At 33.8% G+C, this 18,686-nt stretch overlaps 1 protein-coding gene across 1 annotated transcript in view; it reads right to left on the bottom strand.

Moving 5' to 3' along the window:
• The window catches only part of LOC101623989 (cytochrome b5 reductase 4), a 52,539-nt gene that overhangs the window by 25,609 nt on the left and 8,244 nt on the right, over nt 1-18,686 (bottom strand). The window contains exons 3-5 of the mRNA XM_004673657.2: nt 9,545-9,645; nt 5,877-5,958; nt 1,143-1,172 (exon numbers count right to left, since the gene is read on the bottom strand). Of these exons, the coding sequence (XP_004673714.1) occupies nt 1,143-1,172; nt 5,877-5,958; nt 9,545-9,645 (213 nt within the window). The remainder of the gene's footprint in view (nt 1-1,142; nt 1,173-5,876; nt 5,959-9,544; nt 9,646-18,686) is intronic.

The raw sequence follows: 18,686 nt of genomic DNA, 5'->3' as shown, positions 1-18,686 counted from the left end.
GAAGTACTGAACCTTAAGAAGGAGCACGCTTTCCCTAAAATGCTGATTGATTGACTAATGTCAATTGGAAAGGATCTGGCAGAATACTATGTAGTCAATCCGTTCAGTATTTTAAATAGCCATAGGCATAGCATATCTGCAGATATCTAGATTTATCACACAAACTTCAATGAGAAAAAGTGAGCCAAATAATATATATGATATTTTTATATTTACTCTTACAGAATCCAAGACCATGAGGTAACTGCGTTAACTAGACTACCTATTGAATGTTATATTCTATCTTCAAGGCTTTAACTGATATATTGGTTAAATGCAATGCATCCAAAGACAGGCAACGTGGAAGTAAGAGTTGTGGTAGGAAAGGAAATGCCAACTCCATCAGAAATTAGTTTTCAATTAAAGATTGTACAGTATCACATAAGAGAATTACCAGATGAAATCTAAGATCAGTCTCTCATCATATAGTGTTATACTTTTAAGATAAACCTCTTCAGATGTTATGTCACAAATTACATAGTTAGCATGCAATACAGACTATTTTCTCTAGTTAAAGAATACCTTATTTGGCAATCTACTTATAGGCTGAATTTCTATAACTTTCTTCAGCAGAGAACAAATATTTCTAAACATATATTAATTTACTGAGTCCTAGGAGCCCCATGCATAAGAGTCAGTACTGACAGTCTCTCTTCTGAGGGTGGAAGTCCTAATCATAACTAAAGCCAGGTGTCACTTAAAGACATTTGTCAACAATGGACTGCATATATGATGGTGAACCAATAGACTACATACTACAGCTGAGTGTCGTGGAGCATACAATCAGTGTTTGTAAAGTTATACTCTATGACATTTGCATGATGAAATCACCTAATTATGCCTTTGTCAGAACACTATCTGTTATGTGACTTGTTACTAGTTGAGCCGAGGACAGATGAACACATGTTCAAAGATGTCATAGGAGCAATTACTATAAGAGGAATGCCAGGAATAGGGGATCTCTAATGTTTGCCAAAACCTAATGTTCGAACAAGTCAATGTTCATATTAAAAATATTAAATACCCCCAGATAATCCTGAGAAGCAGTATTGTACATAATCATTTGAATGATTCATTTTTTATTATAAAGTTACATGACTTACCATTTAAGACTTTCTTTTCCTCACAATGGTCTATATCTAGAGAAAAACATATGAAAAGTTAGAGAAGAATACTATAACTAATCAAAGAGATTATTAGTTGATATTACTGATTTAAAGATAACTGTCTTATAGTTTTGAACCAATTTCTTCCAAGGTCTGAAAAATTAGACTAATAAACAGATGGCCATGTTTTAATTAAGTTTAATTTCTGAAGACTGCCATGCTCTTCCTCCAGATGTTTGTCTCCCATTTCAGTGGGTATATTTTATATGCTTTTAGTAAGCATATAAAAACCCAAGTTTTGGCCATGCTATCATATTCTAAATTACTTAGTATTGATAGATTACATTTAATAAGTGAAATATACATCTTAACAATACAAGAGACCTTTTAACTTACTACCTTTACCGTTAATTGAGGTTAATATTTATAATGATTATTAATATTATTCCAAATTTTTAAAATATTTTAATACAATATATAACAACCTTGTGTATTTTTTCACAATATGGGATTTCTCTCCTCAGGTGTGGTCACCATAGTTTTCCCACCACCAAGTGTGCCCAGTTCTCCACCAGTCTCTCTCTCCAACCTTCCCTTTCTTTTTTCTCACTCTCCCCTCCCCTCCACCCCTTGCTTTGAAAGCAAACCTTCAGACCTATGGTTTGTTTTCAAAGGTTAGTCTTATGGTTTGTCTTTGTCCAACCTTTTGTTTAATTTCTTTAGTTTCCACATATATAAGTGAAACCACTCAGTAATTACCTTATATCTCACTTCATTTAGAATAATCTCTTCCATTTCCACCCATATTACCATAAACTGCCTGAGAAAACCACCCAATTTACAATCTCACCAAGAAAAAATTAGGACCTGGGAATAAATCCAACAACAAAGGAGGCAAAGGAACTATACAAGGAGAGCTATAAAACATTGCTAAAAGAAGCAGAACACAAAAAATGAAAAGATATTCCCTGCTCATGGATTGCAAGAATCAATACTGTCAAAAAGACTATCCTATGCAAAGCAGTTTATAGATTCAATACAATCCTAATAAAAATCCCAATGACATTCTTCAAAGAAGTGTTAACATAGATTACTGAAATTTATACAGAAACACAAAATAAAAGCCCAAATAACTCTCCTTACTAAATGGAGGTATATAACACTTCCAGTCTTCAAGTTATACTATAAAGCCATAATAACTAAAAGAGCATGTTACTGTTACACTAAATTTAAATGTTTCAGGTGTGCATATAATGCAGCTGTCAAGTATTTCAGTTAAAAAAGAAAAATAACAAGCTAACACAAATTATCTAAATAGTAAATTGTTAAAGTTATATCACCTTGTCTTATAGGGAAAAAAAAAAAAAAAAGTACATCAAAGTTTTCAGGTATTTATGTCCTGGTTTTCAATCAACCAGAGACACACAACAACTACCTTTATTTCCCCCCATTGTTGTGAAAGTCAGTCATGATTAAGGAGGATAGATAAACACCCTTTTCATCTGTTTTCCCTATTTTCAAAAATAATTTCACAGCTGAAAGGGATCTCATTTCTTAATATGCCATTGTTAGAGTTAATACTTCCTAAAAAGGCACAAGACTCATTTAAATTTTACCTTCAAATGAGCTTTGCTGATCAACCAACAGATAAAAATCTAGTCATTATGGTTTACAAGGGATCACTGACAGACTAACGCTTGTCAATTACTTTCATAATTACTTTCACTTAGTATTTCATCTATTTTTGTGAATGCAGTTGTGATTATTTGTCTTACCTTAGGACCAAAAGTAAATCCACAGTAATATAAATAAATAAATCTAATTTCAGCATACTACAGAGTGGCAATTTGATGAATCTCATTTATCAGCTAAAGCAATGTTTTATTTAATAGGCTCACAGGTTATGAAAAATTGTCTCAAGTAATTGAAATCTGTCTCTATAGAAATTATTTTATATATTATTATATTGTAAAATAACATATATATTATCTCATATGATTACTTCTTACTCTGATGTATACTTATTTGAATCTGAGAAAGCTCTGGATTTTGTTAAATTAGTCTTTCCTGAGTTTTCTCTTAATACAAGAAGTGCCAGTAGAAACTTCTACCCCAATGATCTAAATTACCTTTAAAAATGCTACTAGTCTACTTTTGCAACTCTTTTCAAAAACTGACTCACAGAAGTAAGAGACTATTTCTTACTATCAAGCATACTTGATAGTAAGAGTCATCTGAGTCATTTTAGTCACATGAGGTATTCTCCCCTTTGACGTGCAACGCAATATTCTGTCTTGATAATGAATTCTATTAGTTGGCTGGCTCTGTGGTCAAAAGGATTCATGTCATTGCATAAAGTTGGTCAAACTGCATTACTCTGAGAGGGAGGGGCCTTTGCTCTTTGGAGAGGCAGAGGAATCATTTTGAAGGTCAACAATGTGATCTATTAGCACTTCATTCTCACTTAGTAAGAGGGCTTCATGAGGATTTTTTTTTTCAACTTGTTTACAACACTGTGTATGTTTCAAAGGCATAGGATCCTATCTCCCAGATGCCCTCATCACATCACAAGGCACCCATGCTTGCCCCCAAGGTCCATTATGCCTCTTCTCCCTCTGGTAGCCACATCTCCATCTCGTTTACCTCTGCTAAGTAGAGCTACAGGAGGATCCTCTGAAATAAAGAAAAGAAAACCTGTCTTCCCAGTATGCTCATTCTTTCAATAAGTATGTGTTGATCATCATGTTAATAACAGGAACATCGCAATAGCTTAAATATGTTTTGAAAACCTGTAGGTGTTTATTAGATAGAACCTGAAGAAAAACATTTTAGAAAGACAAATGCTGAACATTTATCTTTGAAAGTTTTATATTTATTGTATAGCTATATACCTCATTTTGTCTTCTGACTCCAAAAGATTGTTAACATGTAGTTACTACATAAGAGAGCAGTCTTGCACCAGGGAACTTAGTCACAACGTGCAAAACACACCATCCTATGTTCCCTTTACTACTGAGCCTTGCTCAAAGACTTCTTGACTCTTTAAATGGATTTAATAAATATTTTTCTTTAGAAAATCTTCTATGTTCTACATAGAATTACTCATAACATAACTGAGTCTCAATTCTTGTTTTTGTTTCCAAAGTTATATATTCATTTCTCAAATTTCATGTAATTTAATGATTTCTCAGTATTGTTTTCCTTTATTCAGCTCTGTATCAACTTTGGAATCATCTATAAATTTTATACATCTCTCAAACTTCAAGGCCTGAAATTACTCTTTACCCTAAAAGCAAAGTAATAGCAGAGTTAAAACTGAGATTTAGTAATTCAAACACATACGCTGAAAAATTCCAGAGCTTTACAAGCTTTAAAAGTATTAGAGTACTGATACTAATGTCTGGACAGTTTTATCCCCCAGTATTCACTTAATCAGAACATACACTGCATTTTTATATTTTCTCCCTTCTTAGGTTACACTTGTCAATCTTCATTCAATTCTCCAATTGATCAGTTATTTTTCATTCTTGCCCAATTCTTTGAGGGATTAACCACTTACTCCTTTCTGACTTGGAATTATCTACAGAAAATATAGGCATACTCAAAAATCATCTTTCTCTGAAAATAACACAAATACTTACCAAACATTCAAGTCAGTTACACCCTAAAAGCATGTCATGTTTTCTGTTTATAGATTAGAACCTGCTCCCTGATCAGGGATCTTTCATCCTATTTTTTAATTATCTCTCTCTTATACCTGTTTGGGAGAAATCATAGCAGCAAAAGCAAAGTAAGGCAACCAGACTGATAAGGGGATTTGTTCATGTAGTAAAATCCCCATGACACACTGCCTCATTTTCCCCAACTTTAGCTATCTTGTTTCTCCCCTACCAATTAGCCTTTGAACTTATGTTTTGTTTATCCATTTGAGCCCTGAATTGTTCCCATGTCACAATGTACCTCCTAGAAGTGTGAACTTTGACTTTATAGAAGCTGAACTTCCAGCTGCTAGTCAGTCTATCCAGTAAGTCTTGATGGTCTCACAAAGCCATGATGTAGGGGAATACTGCAGAATTAATGCCTTAATACTCTTCGGGTGCTGGCAGACATTCCTTATCCTATAGATACCAGAGTTAGCCAGAGATGTCCTGAAGCTATATATTGTTTACATACCACATTACATAACTTGTCACTAATACCATCAGTTTGGGGCTGCAAATTCAGTGTTATGGGAGTCTTTTCTGAGTATTGCAGGGCATTTAGCAGTGTTCATGACTTTATAATCAGAGCTTGGGTTTCCTATGGCCAAGAAGCAAAGAAGGGAAATTTCACTATATATCTTTTCACATTTTCTAATTTTTTAGTTATGCCAATTCATATTCAAAAAGTTAAATCCTGAAAACCAGTCTAAAAGCTAACTCTTAACAAGTGTTCCACCTAATCTGTCAACAGAATTAAAAAAAAAAAAGAACACTAAAATAAAGAGAAACTAAGATTCTTTCACTTCCATAACATTTAATCCTCACGCCATAAATGTTCTCTTAAAATTTGCCAAATTTTAAGATAAAGCCATTGTTCCATTCTAAAGAACCAAAGTAAAACCTACAGTCACTTAGCTCAGGCTAGTGAAAATGAAAACAGTGTAGTGATTTAGTCTATTTGTTGAAATGTTAGTAAAATAAAGTTCGTATGTATCACACAGACTTCTGCTTTACGACTAGTGCTACTTACCTTTAGGAGCAGCAGGTTTCACTGCCATTCTACCAACCAGGCATTCTTTCAGCATGGATTCATAATTGACCCAACGATGAACCTAGTAAATGAGGTAAATGACAGAAAACATGACTCGTGACTCCATGAGATGCTCTCTAATTTTAATCAGGGTAAAACAAACATTCTTTAACTGTTCTGAAAATCAGATTCAATTAGTCAACAATGGAGGGACAGAGAAGCACCACAGACAGGAACTATTTAGACAAAATTCTCAAAATAATATTGCAGCCCTCTGGAGGGAGATTCCTGACATCCTTTTTGATAGCCATGAAGTCTCACTTAGCTTCAAAATATAGTATTGAATATTGTTATCTGGCTTTTTCACTTTGTAGACATTTTCACTTATGTTAAAAGGCAAAGGTAGGCAAGACTTCTAGCATTTTAGCACAAACGAATGCAGTGTTTTCCAACTGTTCTAATCATCATTATATTCTTTATCATCAGAAGCTCATAGGGTTGGGAGAAAACTGGTTTCATTTAAGAACATCTTTCATGATAGAGCAAAAATGATTAATTTTCTTAAATCTTAATCACTGAGTATAGGTTTTTATATTATTTCTGTCTGACAAAATAAGTTCATAAAAATACTTCTGCTGTAAAGTAGATGTGGAGGAAAAACTTGGGCAGCTGTTTGATTTGAAAGTTTAACTGGAATTTTTCTTGAAAGGCTATTTAAAGGTAAAAGAAGGACTGATAAATGAATTGGTTATTCAGACATAGATATCTGAAAGATGTTTTCTGAAAATGACAAAATTAGACTATTACACCAAGGAAGACTACTGTCCATATCTGTGCCTGGACTTATTGCCAGGGATTATCTTCAAGCAATTTGTCTGTTGGGTCTCTTCAGCTCTTTCATTCAGTAATTTAGGAATTTACCTGAGAAAATACTCGCATACAAACAAAGGAGTACAGGGAACTCTAAGAGCTCTATTCATCTTAGAAAATACTACAAACAATACAAACATCCATTTAGAAAAGACTAATGAAATAACATCATACTATATTACTCAATAAAGAGTACTATACACAATCACTAAAATAATGAGGTCAAATAATACTGGTATATGGTACATTCCTGCATGAATATATATTAACACATCAAATATGCAAAAATACATGTGTAATTAAAAGTAGGTACTCACTTATTAATGTACAGTGAAACTTCACTTTCCTAATAATGAAATATATCTAATAATGGGTAAAGCAATGTATTAGGGGTTATATCAAATTTTAAAGGAGAAAGATATTGAAGGAGGTAAGAAAAGATACAGGGCCTGTCAATCATGGAACTGTTGACAAACTGCAGGTACTTTATTAAAAAATGTATTATTAATGTAATGTTAGTTGACACTGTTGTTTATATTTTGGAAGTATAGGTATTTTAGTTTGTCAAAGCAAGATGAATATTGAAAATATTTACTTTGATAGATTGTTTCTTTGGGCCTCAAATTCCTCTAGAGTTGCCAGAAAGGTATTAGGGTATAAAGGTATAAAGGTATTTAAGAACATTCATCTAGTTGTCATGTCTTTAAATTGGTACTAAGGGCAAAGATATCAGGAGAATATTAAGAGTAGAGGTAGAGGGGAAGTTGGCAACTTGATGTAAGACAGTGGGAAGAGAGAAAAGGTTTAAGTAAAACATTATAGGATCTCACCAGAGACTGTTAGTGGGATACAAGCAGAGAAGGCAAAGATTACTCAATAACTTCAAATCTCCTGATTCTCTTCAGAATCAGGAAAGTGAGGGAAAGGAGGAGGAGATGATTATTACTGAAAACACACTGAGTTGAAGTACCAACAGGTAATCAAATTGCTCATCAGGCATTTGAAAATATAAGACACGAAGTCAAAAGTGCAATCAAAAATAAATAAAAATAAAAATATTCTCTATACAACTCAAAAGTTATGCAAAAACAAATTCTTACATATTTATAGATGCAAGAAGCTTTACTACAGTTTCAAGAATATAGAGCTGTTTACTTCTACAATAAGTAAAGTTCACAAATAATTTAAACATTACTGGCTTTATTAAAGTGAAGGGGGTTGCAGCAATCTAACCTCTAATTGCTTTAACTGTTAAGATTTTCACAGTATAACAGTTGACATTCCTAAAACAAGCTACCTTAAATAGTCAATATAACCTCACAACACTGGGAAATATAAATGGGACTATATTTTACTGAAAATTCTTCTTGTGGAAGAGCACGTTCAACATCAAGATGTTACAGGGAAGACAGAAAAATATAGGCAGACAGATTTTCAAGGAAGTGTTCCCAAACCTTTCTATTTGGCTCACTTTGCTAGAAATTAAGAAACACCAAATCAAAAAGGGGTATTTGCCTTCACACAGCAATGGGAACCTGGAACCTACTATGGATACACTACTATGGATAATGGAAAAACATGACTTCTCTACCCCCAGGATATACATTAACAGTAAGTGGGATTTTGCTATATAATGGGATGCTGTTTTTTAAGCAGATGCATCTAAGTACATTTAAGTACAAAACGAGTTATGTTCCTTGCAACCTGGTCAAAAAATAAATCTTAAAATGGATGAGAAGGTAGAAAGGTGCAGAAATCAAATTATATTTGAACATAAAAGAACATTTTTGGCCTCCCTGGTGGTGCAACGGGTTAAAGCACAGCACTGAGAAGCTAAAGCCACTTCAGCATGAGTTTGATCCCCGCCCTGGAGGTGATCCAAATGGTGCAACAGACCTCTCCTGACCTGCCAGCTCCTCCCCTCCGCAGCGTACTTCATCAGTTGGCCTGTTCTGCTCCCCACTCTGCCTCTGGTGAATCCTCTCACTGCCCCTGCACCTCTGGCCTGTACCCCAGTTCTGTATGCATAAATAAATAAATCTTTAAAAAAAAAAAAAGAACATTTTTATAAATGACCAACCTGATTCAGGTTTCTGGAATGATAAAAACCAGGTACTACATCATGTCTAATTATCACTAAAGAACAAAATAAAGTATATGTGAGAAAAAAGCAAATTTTCATTCGCAAAACTGCTTTAAAGTAACAGCTCAAAAAAATGGCAGCAATCAACATATTCTATAGAATTTTTAAATAGCAGAAAAAACAATACTGACTTGCAGTAAATATTAAAGGGGAACATAGCTAATTTAAAGTGTCTTTTGAGATATACAACAGAATCTCTACTATTATCATAGGAAAAAGTAAGTTTTTTAATTCATTCATTAGCCTCATCTAACTTCTTATATGATATGCAGACTCACTACAGCAAGACAGTCAGATTATGTAACATCTCCCAAATGAGGAAAGACTAAGAGTAAAGAAGCCAAGAGACTTGTCCTTTAGTCTGTGTCACTTCCTTCCATAAATCAGTCATCATCATTATCAAAATCAACCTCAACTAAGTAAATACTTGTCAGCAGAGACCTAACCACAAATTTGAAAGCATTTCTAAAATTTTAATAAAATAATTGAAAGATCAATTAAATGAATCACTGTTATCTGTGAGCATCTTTCCATATTTCAAAATTCAAGGCAGACATTTGAAATTTTTGCAATTATTTCCTTTGTGTCTACAAATGTCACACTGTTAAATCTAAGACTGCTCTTCTAGCCTAGCAGTTTATTTTCAGCATTTTACCTGATCAAAAAGGTCAGTACCATCTGATCCTGCTGCTCTCATTAGTTCGTCTTCACCACCAGGATGATACTCCATATATGGGCTGACATTATAAACACACCCTATAAGAAAGCAAGGAGAAATAATATCCAAAACAAACTTCTTAAAAAAATTATATTAGCTACAAGTTGTAATAAATATTTTAGGCATCCCACTTAATAAAGCATCACTATTTCAAAATGTTAAGACTCTTATGAAGGATCTGAGCTTTTACTCTAGTTGCAAGCTAACAAATAATTTGAGATTTCCAGATGAGTAGCAAAGGACAATTTAGTACTTACATCAACAGAAGTTGCTAGAATGCCATTTTTTTGCAGCAATTTTCTGAACTCCAATACCCACAAAGCTATGTAAAGAAGACCAGATAACACCTGCACAATGTGCTATAGGACTGGAGAAGACCCCAAATCTTTTACAATGGACACTAAGTATGCCTGTGTTCTGAAGGGAGATATTATTGTATCACAGTGAATAGTAAGAAAACCTGTCCTTTGTTCTCTAAGGCAATACAATCTCTCATCAACATCCATGAAAAGAGTACAGAAAAAGACAGTCAGTGCTTTTGTTCACAAGATGAAACACTGTGTATCTAATTTCTAAAGTATGTATACAATTCAGCAATAATGTTTAAACACTACTGCCCTGCTGAAGAATTTGATGAAAAGAACTGAGCTCTCATCCATATGTCTTCTCACCTTGGCAAAGGCTGAGCAATGGTGACTGGGTCATTTAGGCTACGCTTCAGTCTTTAAAAACTATTAATGTCAACGTATTTATTTCATCAATTTATATATTTAACTCTATTTTTACCTTTTAAAAAAGAATAAAAACCAACATTTAAAGAACAGTTCAATAAATAACCTTCTCAAGGAAATGAGTTGCTTTTTAATACTTTGCTCAAAAACTATAGAACGGTAAATAAGTTCAGTCCTGAAGAAATCAAAAGTAAGCAATGAAAACAACTGGTTTCTTTATACAATCCCTTTTGTATGATAACTTACAGAATTTAATAATACCAGTTAACTGAAAATGTCCATTCTATATAATAATCTTGGATTTCAGACCCAAGAAAGTTTTTTTTTCCTACTACTTTATTATTAGGAAATAACCAACTAGTTCAAATTTCTTAATGAAATTGCATAAAGCCAGGCAGAAATTCACAGAATCTCTTTATCAGTCCTCCAAATAAATTAAAAAGCAAAACAAAACTGACAAAGTTTTCTCCTTTCCCATGCACCTATCCCTAACAAATGTAGAAGGCAATTTCCTATTGTTTAGTGCTCCAAAATAAAGAGACCACAAATATAAGTGGCAATGTGTAAGATCTGAATTATTCCCAATAAACTTTAAAGGCAGTGTTTTCTAAATAAGATTTCTATACTTACTCTGCAACCAAGGATCACATGATCATCTAAACAGTGACAACATTTCATGTATTAAAACAACCAGCACAGAGACAGCTTTAACAGCTCTCCACCACTACCACATACAGACTGCAACTCCCCAACAGTGATCTGCTGCCTCACATTGCTTTAGAGTAGTGGTCATTATTCCCTTACCATGTGATCATTCTTTTTTTTTTTAAATTTCTATCTTTTACATCATTGTATATTATCTGTAAAAAATTCACCCATGAACAATCACCATAGTCCCTTGTGCTCTTCTTTCCCATTCTGATCCCTTTTGCTTCTCTTCCCTCCCAGAATGTCTCTGACTTACAGTTGCCTGCTAATTTTGTTGTTTTTATTATTATTAATGATTTTTTTTTTCCTGATCCCTTTTTTGGTTCCCTTATATTCCTACTATAAATGAAACCATTTGATATTTTTCTTTTTCCTTGTGGCTTACTTCATTGATCATGATCCCTTCTAGCTCCATCCATGTTGCTGAGAATGGCATGAATTTATCCTTTTGATTGCCTAATAGTATTCCACTGTATTTGTTTCCTTTGCATAGATTGGTAAGGAGTGGAATTTCTGGGTCACATGGTAGCTCCATTTTTCGTAGTTTGAGGAACCTCTACACATCTTTCCATAGTGGTTGAACCAGTCTGCATTCCCACCAGTAGTGTAGGAGTTCCTTTTTCCCACATCCTCACCAACATTTGTCATCGCCTGCTTTTTTTAATATGTGCCATTTCACTGGTGTAAAGTGGTTAATCTCTTTGTGGCTTTGATTCACATTTCCCTGATTATAAATGATGTTGAATATTTTTTCATGTACCTGTTGGATATTTGCATTTTCTCTTTGGAGAAGTGTCTTAGTTCTTCTACCCATTTTTTTGACTGGATTACTTACTTTGCTTTTGTTGTATGGTATATAGTGGTGACCATTCTTTCTGATACACTAGGGTCACTCTGAATCTGAAGAACCTGTTTCTAGCAAGGAATGTCTATTATAAAATACCTCACTATATAGAAGTTGTTAATAAGACTAACAGATTGTGTCTCAGAACAACATAAATTAAAAACAACCATATTTGGCAATGTCAGTTAATTTCTTAATTGTTAAACCCAGCCCAAAACAATATTTCCTGTTTCAAGAGGGTTCTTCCCCCTTTCCCTTCCTCCCTTTTATCTCACTCCTTTTCAAAAGTATCCCTAGCAACTAAAATTTGAATCCTCAACTTTATGCTTTTATTTCTGCTTTCTATTTTGTTTATTCTATTTGAACTATACATGGCTTTTAGACAGCAAACTCCTATGCGAGGTTCTGATCGTCTGTGAGTTCTTACAACCTGATTTTGAAAAACTAACCCTGTAACTATCTAAATTTTGCAAGCACACAATGAACTTCCTCCTCAAGTTCTCACTGTTTAGGTACAGCATATTTGTATTACTGATTGCCCTTTAAATATAAATAGTATTTAGAGACTGACAAACATAATCTCAATTTGATTCTAGGCTATTAACCAATTCTACAAAATCTAATTCTAATAAATAACATTAAGAACAAAAATAACATTGAGTCAGTCCTGAATGATACAAAACTGGGCTGTGACCAAAATCCTCTACTTATAGCTGAACTAGACATTTAGATCATTTCCATGGGTGAATTTCAGTGGCAGAGGGAATTTAGCAAAGATTATCCACCTATTGATCAATCTATCCATTTATCCATCTATCTATCCATCTCCTTTATGCTGATACTTTTTTTCATTTTATTTATTTTTTTTTCAACATAACAGGGAGTAGAAACAACAAAAAGGAAAATTGGCTAGTGTTCAAAACAACTTCACAATACATACATACATATATATTTTGTAGTACACCTCAAACTTATACAATGTTATATGTCAATTTATCTCAATGAAACTGGGAAAAATGTTAAAAAAAAAAAGAGGAACTTCTTGAAACTAAAATACAACAACTGTATTAAGAAAATATACTACAATGTTTAACTACGTCATTTTTTAAAATGCCCTAGAATCACTCAAAGTGTACATTTTATTGCTAATCATCCTAGCAGATCTGCAGTGCAACTGAAAGCACACATTCAGAACAAGCCATTCTGAGTTCTTTAGGCAATGTACTGATAAGAACTGTTCTACTAGTTTTTACACTAAATTATCCTTTGTGTTATATGTCTGGATCTCTGAGTCTTCAAATAAATTCTTAGGAAAAAAGAAATTTTTCTCACTTTAAAATTATCAGTCAGGGCCTCCCTGTTGGCATAAGAGGTTAAGCCTCAGCACTATGAAGCTATCCGCAACCACTGCAGCATAATCCCCAGCCCTGAAGCCCTCTCCTGTCTTGCCCTCTGATCCCCTCAGCAGTGTATTTATATAGATCTGCCTGTCCTGCTCCCCACTGTCTCTGGAGAATCCTCTCATCCCCTTGTACCTCTGCCCTACACCACAGCTCTTATATGCATAAATACTTAAAAATAAATAAAATTACCACTCAGTGCTTTATATTGTCAGAAACTTACACTATCAATTTAATCACAAAATAAGAGTTTTAAGGCTGAAAGAAATCTAAATGCAATTTTCAGTCTGCTCTCCTACCCGTATAAGATCAATCTCTGCACTATATAGACAATCATGTAGCATTTGCTGGATTGTTCCAGGTTTAGAAGCTCACTGCTAGTTCTAAAAGCTCAGTTCAAGGAAAAATAATACTTTTATATCTGAAAACTAATGTCACGACTTTTTAGGAAAAGAATTGTTTCCATCTTCACAAATGCTGCCTGCAATTTTTCATGTACTTTTTACGTACATGACACAACAGTGGTCTCTTTAACTGACCATAAAAAGTGTTACAATGAAACAGCAAAGAAAAAATTGAGACTCTTTAGATCTTTAAAAGGAGAATCTCCTTTTGAGTCAATTTTATTGATAGTGTTAAGTCCTTCTACTGGCACCTTTGGCCACATGATAGCTATTATAGTTTAACAATATGCAGAAATTCTGCTCTGGAACATTCTCATCCTCCCCAACCCCACATAACCACTAATCTACATTCTGCCTCTGTAGATTTGCATATTTTAAGCATTTTGTGGAAACAGTATCATACATTATATAGTCTTTTGTGTCTGCCTATTTTCAATTGGTATGTTTTCAAGGTTTATAGATGTTAAAGTACTTCATTCCTTTTTATAGCTGAACAATATGCCATGCATTTATACCACATTGTTTATCCATCAGTTCCTAGAGTCTCGGGTTATATTCTTTTTTTAATGTGGCTTTTATGAGTAATGCCACTATGGACACTGATGTACACTCTTGAAATTTTTGTTATTGAAAGTGCACTTAATTATAACAACGTGTCATGTATACATCATTATAAAGCAACAGCTGTACACTATAAAGCATAGTATGTTTCCCTTAAAAAGTCTAATTACTATCTTTAATTTTTTGAAGAATCTCCATACTATTTTCCACAATGGCTACATAAATTTGCATTTACACCAACAGTGTCCTATACATTTTTTGTTTAAACCTATATTAAGTATGTGCCTAAGGATGAACTGCTAACTCACATAGCAATCTATATTTAACCTCTGAGGAACTGCCAAGCTGTTTCCATTCTCAGAATTAGTGTATGAAGTTTCCAATCCAAAGAGTTCTTTTAAATCACTACTCCAACTTCCCACAAAGGGAAAGTCTTTTAAAACTATAAAATTTGACTCATATCACATATCTCAGATAACTGAAGTCAGGAGAGAGCAGCAGGCTCCAGTTTATACTCAACACCCTAGGAGTAGCAAAGTATAAGATTCAAGTGACATTTTATACCTACTTACCCTCTCCAGATGAGGTTCCTACAATGTTACCTTAAGGTAATCATACATGTGAACCCTACCCATCAATAAGGAGTGAACTATACATGGCTCAGTCACATATCACTAACTGAAATTTTTCATTTTTTCTTTGTTCTATTTTGTAAATCTCAAGACACTCTCGGTGGTTCAAAGTCAGAACATTTATGTAATAATGTTAAATTATTATCTGTCCTTTATTTTTTTTACTCATTCTTTCACAAGTATAAAAACTGAATGCATTACACTTTTGTCATCTACTAAGTCATATATTAAAAATGTAAAGCAATGTCACTTTCCTCACTTTTTTGTTTTGTAAAAATATCTTCCAAATAATATATAAGGTTTATGCCTTTTATTTTTTGTCTGATTTAAAAGTGTTCTTTCAATTTCTGAATTCTATCTGAAAAATAGGTGGCCTGTGGGTATTTTGGTGGTGAATGTAGTGTGGTAATATACAATTGAAGGGTGAGATCCAATAACTCTGAATCACATACTGTATTGTAAAGCAATGTTACCTCAATAAAGATAATTAAAAGCATTATATAAAAAAGTGATATTTTTGTAATCCTTAAAATAATTTTTGTTTTAAAACTCACATAGATTTAACTCCATAGTTCTACATTACATTAACTCAACAAGAATTTATTTAGTGCTTACCAGTGTACTAAATATTAAGCCCCCAGATTGCAGTACTACTGATTCCATTATTCACAACTGTTCATTTTGTTGGCTCTAAAACACATAAAGGAGAAAAGGTATGCTTACATAGTAATATGACGGCATGTTTTACCATATCCAAATACAAGATCCATTTTTTCAAGTATTGTAACTACTTTGCCATCTTGTGTTCAGTAGAGAAACTGCATATTATTTTCATTATTTTATGTTTATTGATTTTTGTCAACTTTTAACGACTACTGAGAGAGGGTGTTAAAATATGAAACAATAACTGTGGGTTTTAGCTTCATGTTTCAAAACGATTAATATTTGCTTCATGTATTTTGAAGCTTTGGTGTCAGGCATAAATAGTCTTCCTAATAAACTGCCCCTTTTAATATTGGAAAATAACCTAATCTTTTGTAACAAATTTTAATATTCTTTCTGTTAAGATCTATTTATTTATGCATACAAGAGCTGGGGTGCAGGCCAGAGGTATGGAGTGGGGAGTGAGAGGACTCACCAGAGACAGAATGGAGAGCTCAGCAGGCTGAACTGACTGAATTACATGTTGAGGATAGCAGTAGTGAAACTGGAGAGGTCTGCTGTGCCATGTGGGTCAGCTCTCTGGCAGGGTATGGAACTCTTGCTGCAGTGGCTGCCAAAGCTTCAGAGTGCTAAGACTTAATCTCTTGCATCACCAGAGAGGCCCCTTTGATAATATTTCTTACTGAATATTAATATAGTACACTTTTTATTATATGACTGTTCCGACAGCATAATTTTTCCTACACATTTAACATATTTGTGTTTCTCTATATTAGAAGTCTTACAGATATCATGTGATTAGGTCTTACCTAATCTGTATCTTTCAATTAAGGGTGATTATTAATGTGGCTTAATCTAGTTGAAGTTACCAAGCCATTAGCCTGAAGTTTCCTTCCCACACCATGTTTGTATTTTTGTTCCTCTTCCCCAACTTCTTTTGTGTTAACCAAATATTTCAGAATTTCATTTTATATGTAGCTTTTTAAGAAAAAATTTATTTATGTATGCATATAGAACTGAGGTACGGGCCAGAGGTGCAGGAGTGGTGTGAGTATTCACCAGAGGCAGAGTGGAGATCAGAACAGGCAGATGGACAAAGTACACTGCTGAGGGGAGCAGCGGGCCCACCAGGGGAGGCTTGCTGCAAAATGTGGGTCACTTCTGGGGCAGGGATTGAACTCACATTGAAGTGTCTGTGGCTTGCTTGCAGTGCTGCACTTTAACCCGCTGCACCACCAGGGAGGGCCCTGTAACTTTTTTTTTTAAGCCATACCTTTTTTCATTATTTTTTTTAAGAGACTGCTCTAGGGATTACCAAATATATCTCATACATACACAAGCACTTCAAGTAGTTATAGTTTACTTAATATTGAAGCCTTTCACATTTACCACATTTCCTGAAGATTTTCCAACTGGTGTACTTCAAAAATTTTGCAGTGTAAATATGCTGATATTAAATTCTCAGTTTTTGTTTTTACCAAAAAAAAAATCTTAAAGATACTTCATTATCTTTAGGAATACAGGATTCAGACTTGAAGGTGTTATTTTATTTCTCTTCGACAGTCATTTTTATTGTTGCTAGAGTGGCTTTTTGCATTTAAGATTTTCTATTTGTCTTTTAGCAGTTTGAATATGATGTGTCTATATGTGAATTTTTATGTCTTTATCATGCTTGGATCTGTGAAGCTTCTGAACTACCAATTTTGCCTTTCACCATATTTAGAAAATTGGTGGTTTATATATTTCTTGAGATGTTTTTCTGTCCCATGTTTTCATTCTTCTCTTTCTAAAACTCCAACTACACATATATTAAACATTTTTATTTTGTCTATAGGTCACTGAACCATTGTTTTATTTCCAATCATTTCCCTGTTTTCTAGGTTTGCTAATTTCTGTTAATCTATCTTCAATTCACTATATTTCCTTCTGTTACTTCTAATCTGCTACTATGCCCACTCAGTAATTTGTAAAATTTCACATACTACATTTTTCAGCTCTAAATTTCCAGTTTTTATTCCTCTGATGTGATTTCTTATTTCCTCATTCATTATATATATATATATATATTTCTTTATTTTGTTGCATCTAATTATAACAGGCATTTAAAATCTTTGTGAACTAAATTCAATGCCTGGATTGTCTCAAGGTCAGTCTCCAATAACTACTACAAGTAGTTCTGGAAGTTAGGGTTTAGAAGAGTATATATTCAATATAAGAACCAGTATGACCGGAAAATCTCCTCTGCCTTCCTATCAAACAACAAGAATCTTTCCAGCCCTTTGGAAAGTACAGATTTACTCTCTGGAGAGGATGAATCAGAGAGATGATATACTGAGGGAAAGACACAGAACTGAGGTGAAGTTTGAACTAAACTAAACGCAAACATTAAGACTCCTCACTCTATCACCACCATCTGAATAGTTCCCATTCCCTAAATAGCCCCTAGAACAGTTATTTTCAGATGACTGAATGATACCAGCCTAAGAGTAAAGACATATATAGAATGCCCTGCCAGTGCAGCCACACAACTTATCAAAGTGTTCTTTTCACACACCGTGGTGCTTTTATTTAGTTTTCTTCTACATCATTCTTAAGAGGACAGATATTTAAGGAAAACCTATAAAATCTACTAAATTGTCAAGTTCTAACACACAATTTTTTTCTTTTTTTAAAATTAATATAATAGTTTATTTTTACATCATTTTGTGCCTTTTTCCATCTCAGCTGTAATCCCTAGGGATTTCCCATCACCAAATCATCCGTGTGCCATCACATAGCCCAGTGCACTTCCCTCTCCCCACCGTTTTTGATCCCATTCCCCATTCCACCCCCATAAAATGTCTCTATAATATAGTCGTTCATTATTATTATTATTTTCTTGCCTGGTCCTTTATACTCCTGCTATGAGTGAAGCCATCTGGTAGTTTTCCTTTTCTTTCTAGCTTATTTCACTAAGCATGACCTTTTCCAGTTCCATCCATGTTGCTGCAAAAGGTATGCTAACACACAATTTTTTTTATTACAAAGTTTATTTTTACATCATTTTGCACATTTTTTTTTTCCATCTCGATTGTAATCCCCACGGGTTTCCCATCACCAAATCACCCCTGTGCCACCACCATAGTCCCATGCATTT

The sequence above is a fragment of the Condylura cristata genome, unplaced genomic scaffold (assembly GCF_000260355.1).
Source record: "Condylura cristata isolate star-nosed mole 26May11 unplaced genomic scaffold, ConCri1.0 scaffold00001, whole genome shotgun sequence".
Lineage (NCBI taxonomy): Eukaryota > Metazoa > Chordata > Mammalia > Eulipotyphla > Talpidae > Condylura > Condylura cristata.
The sequence above is the reverse complement of the archived record's forward strand: the minus strand, read 5'-3'. Positions and strand labels throughout refer to the sequence as shown.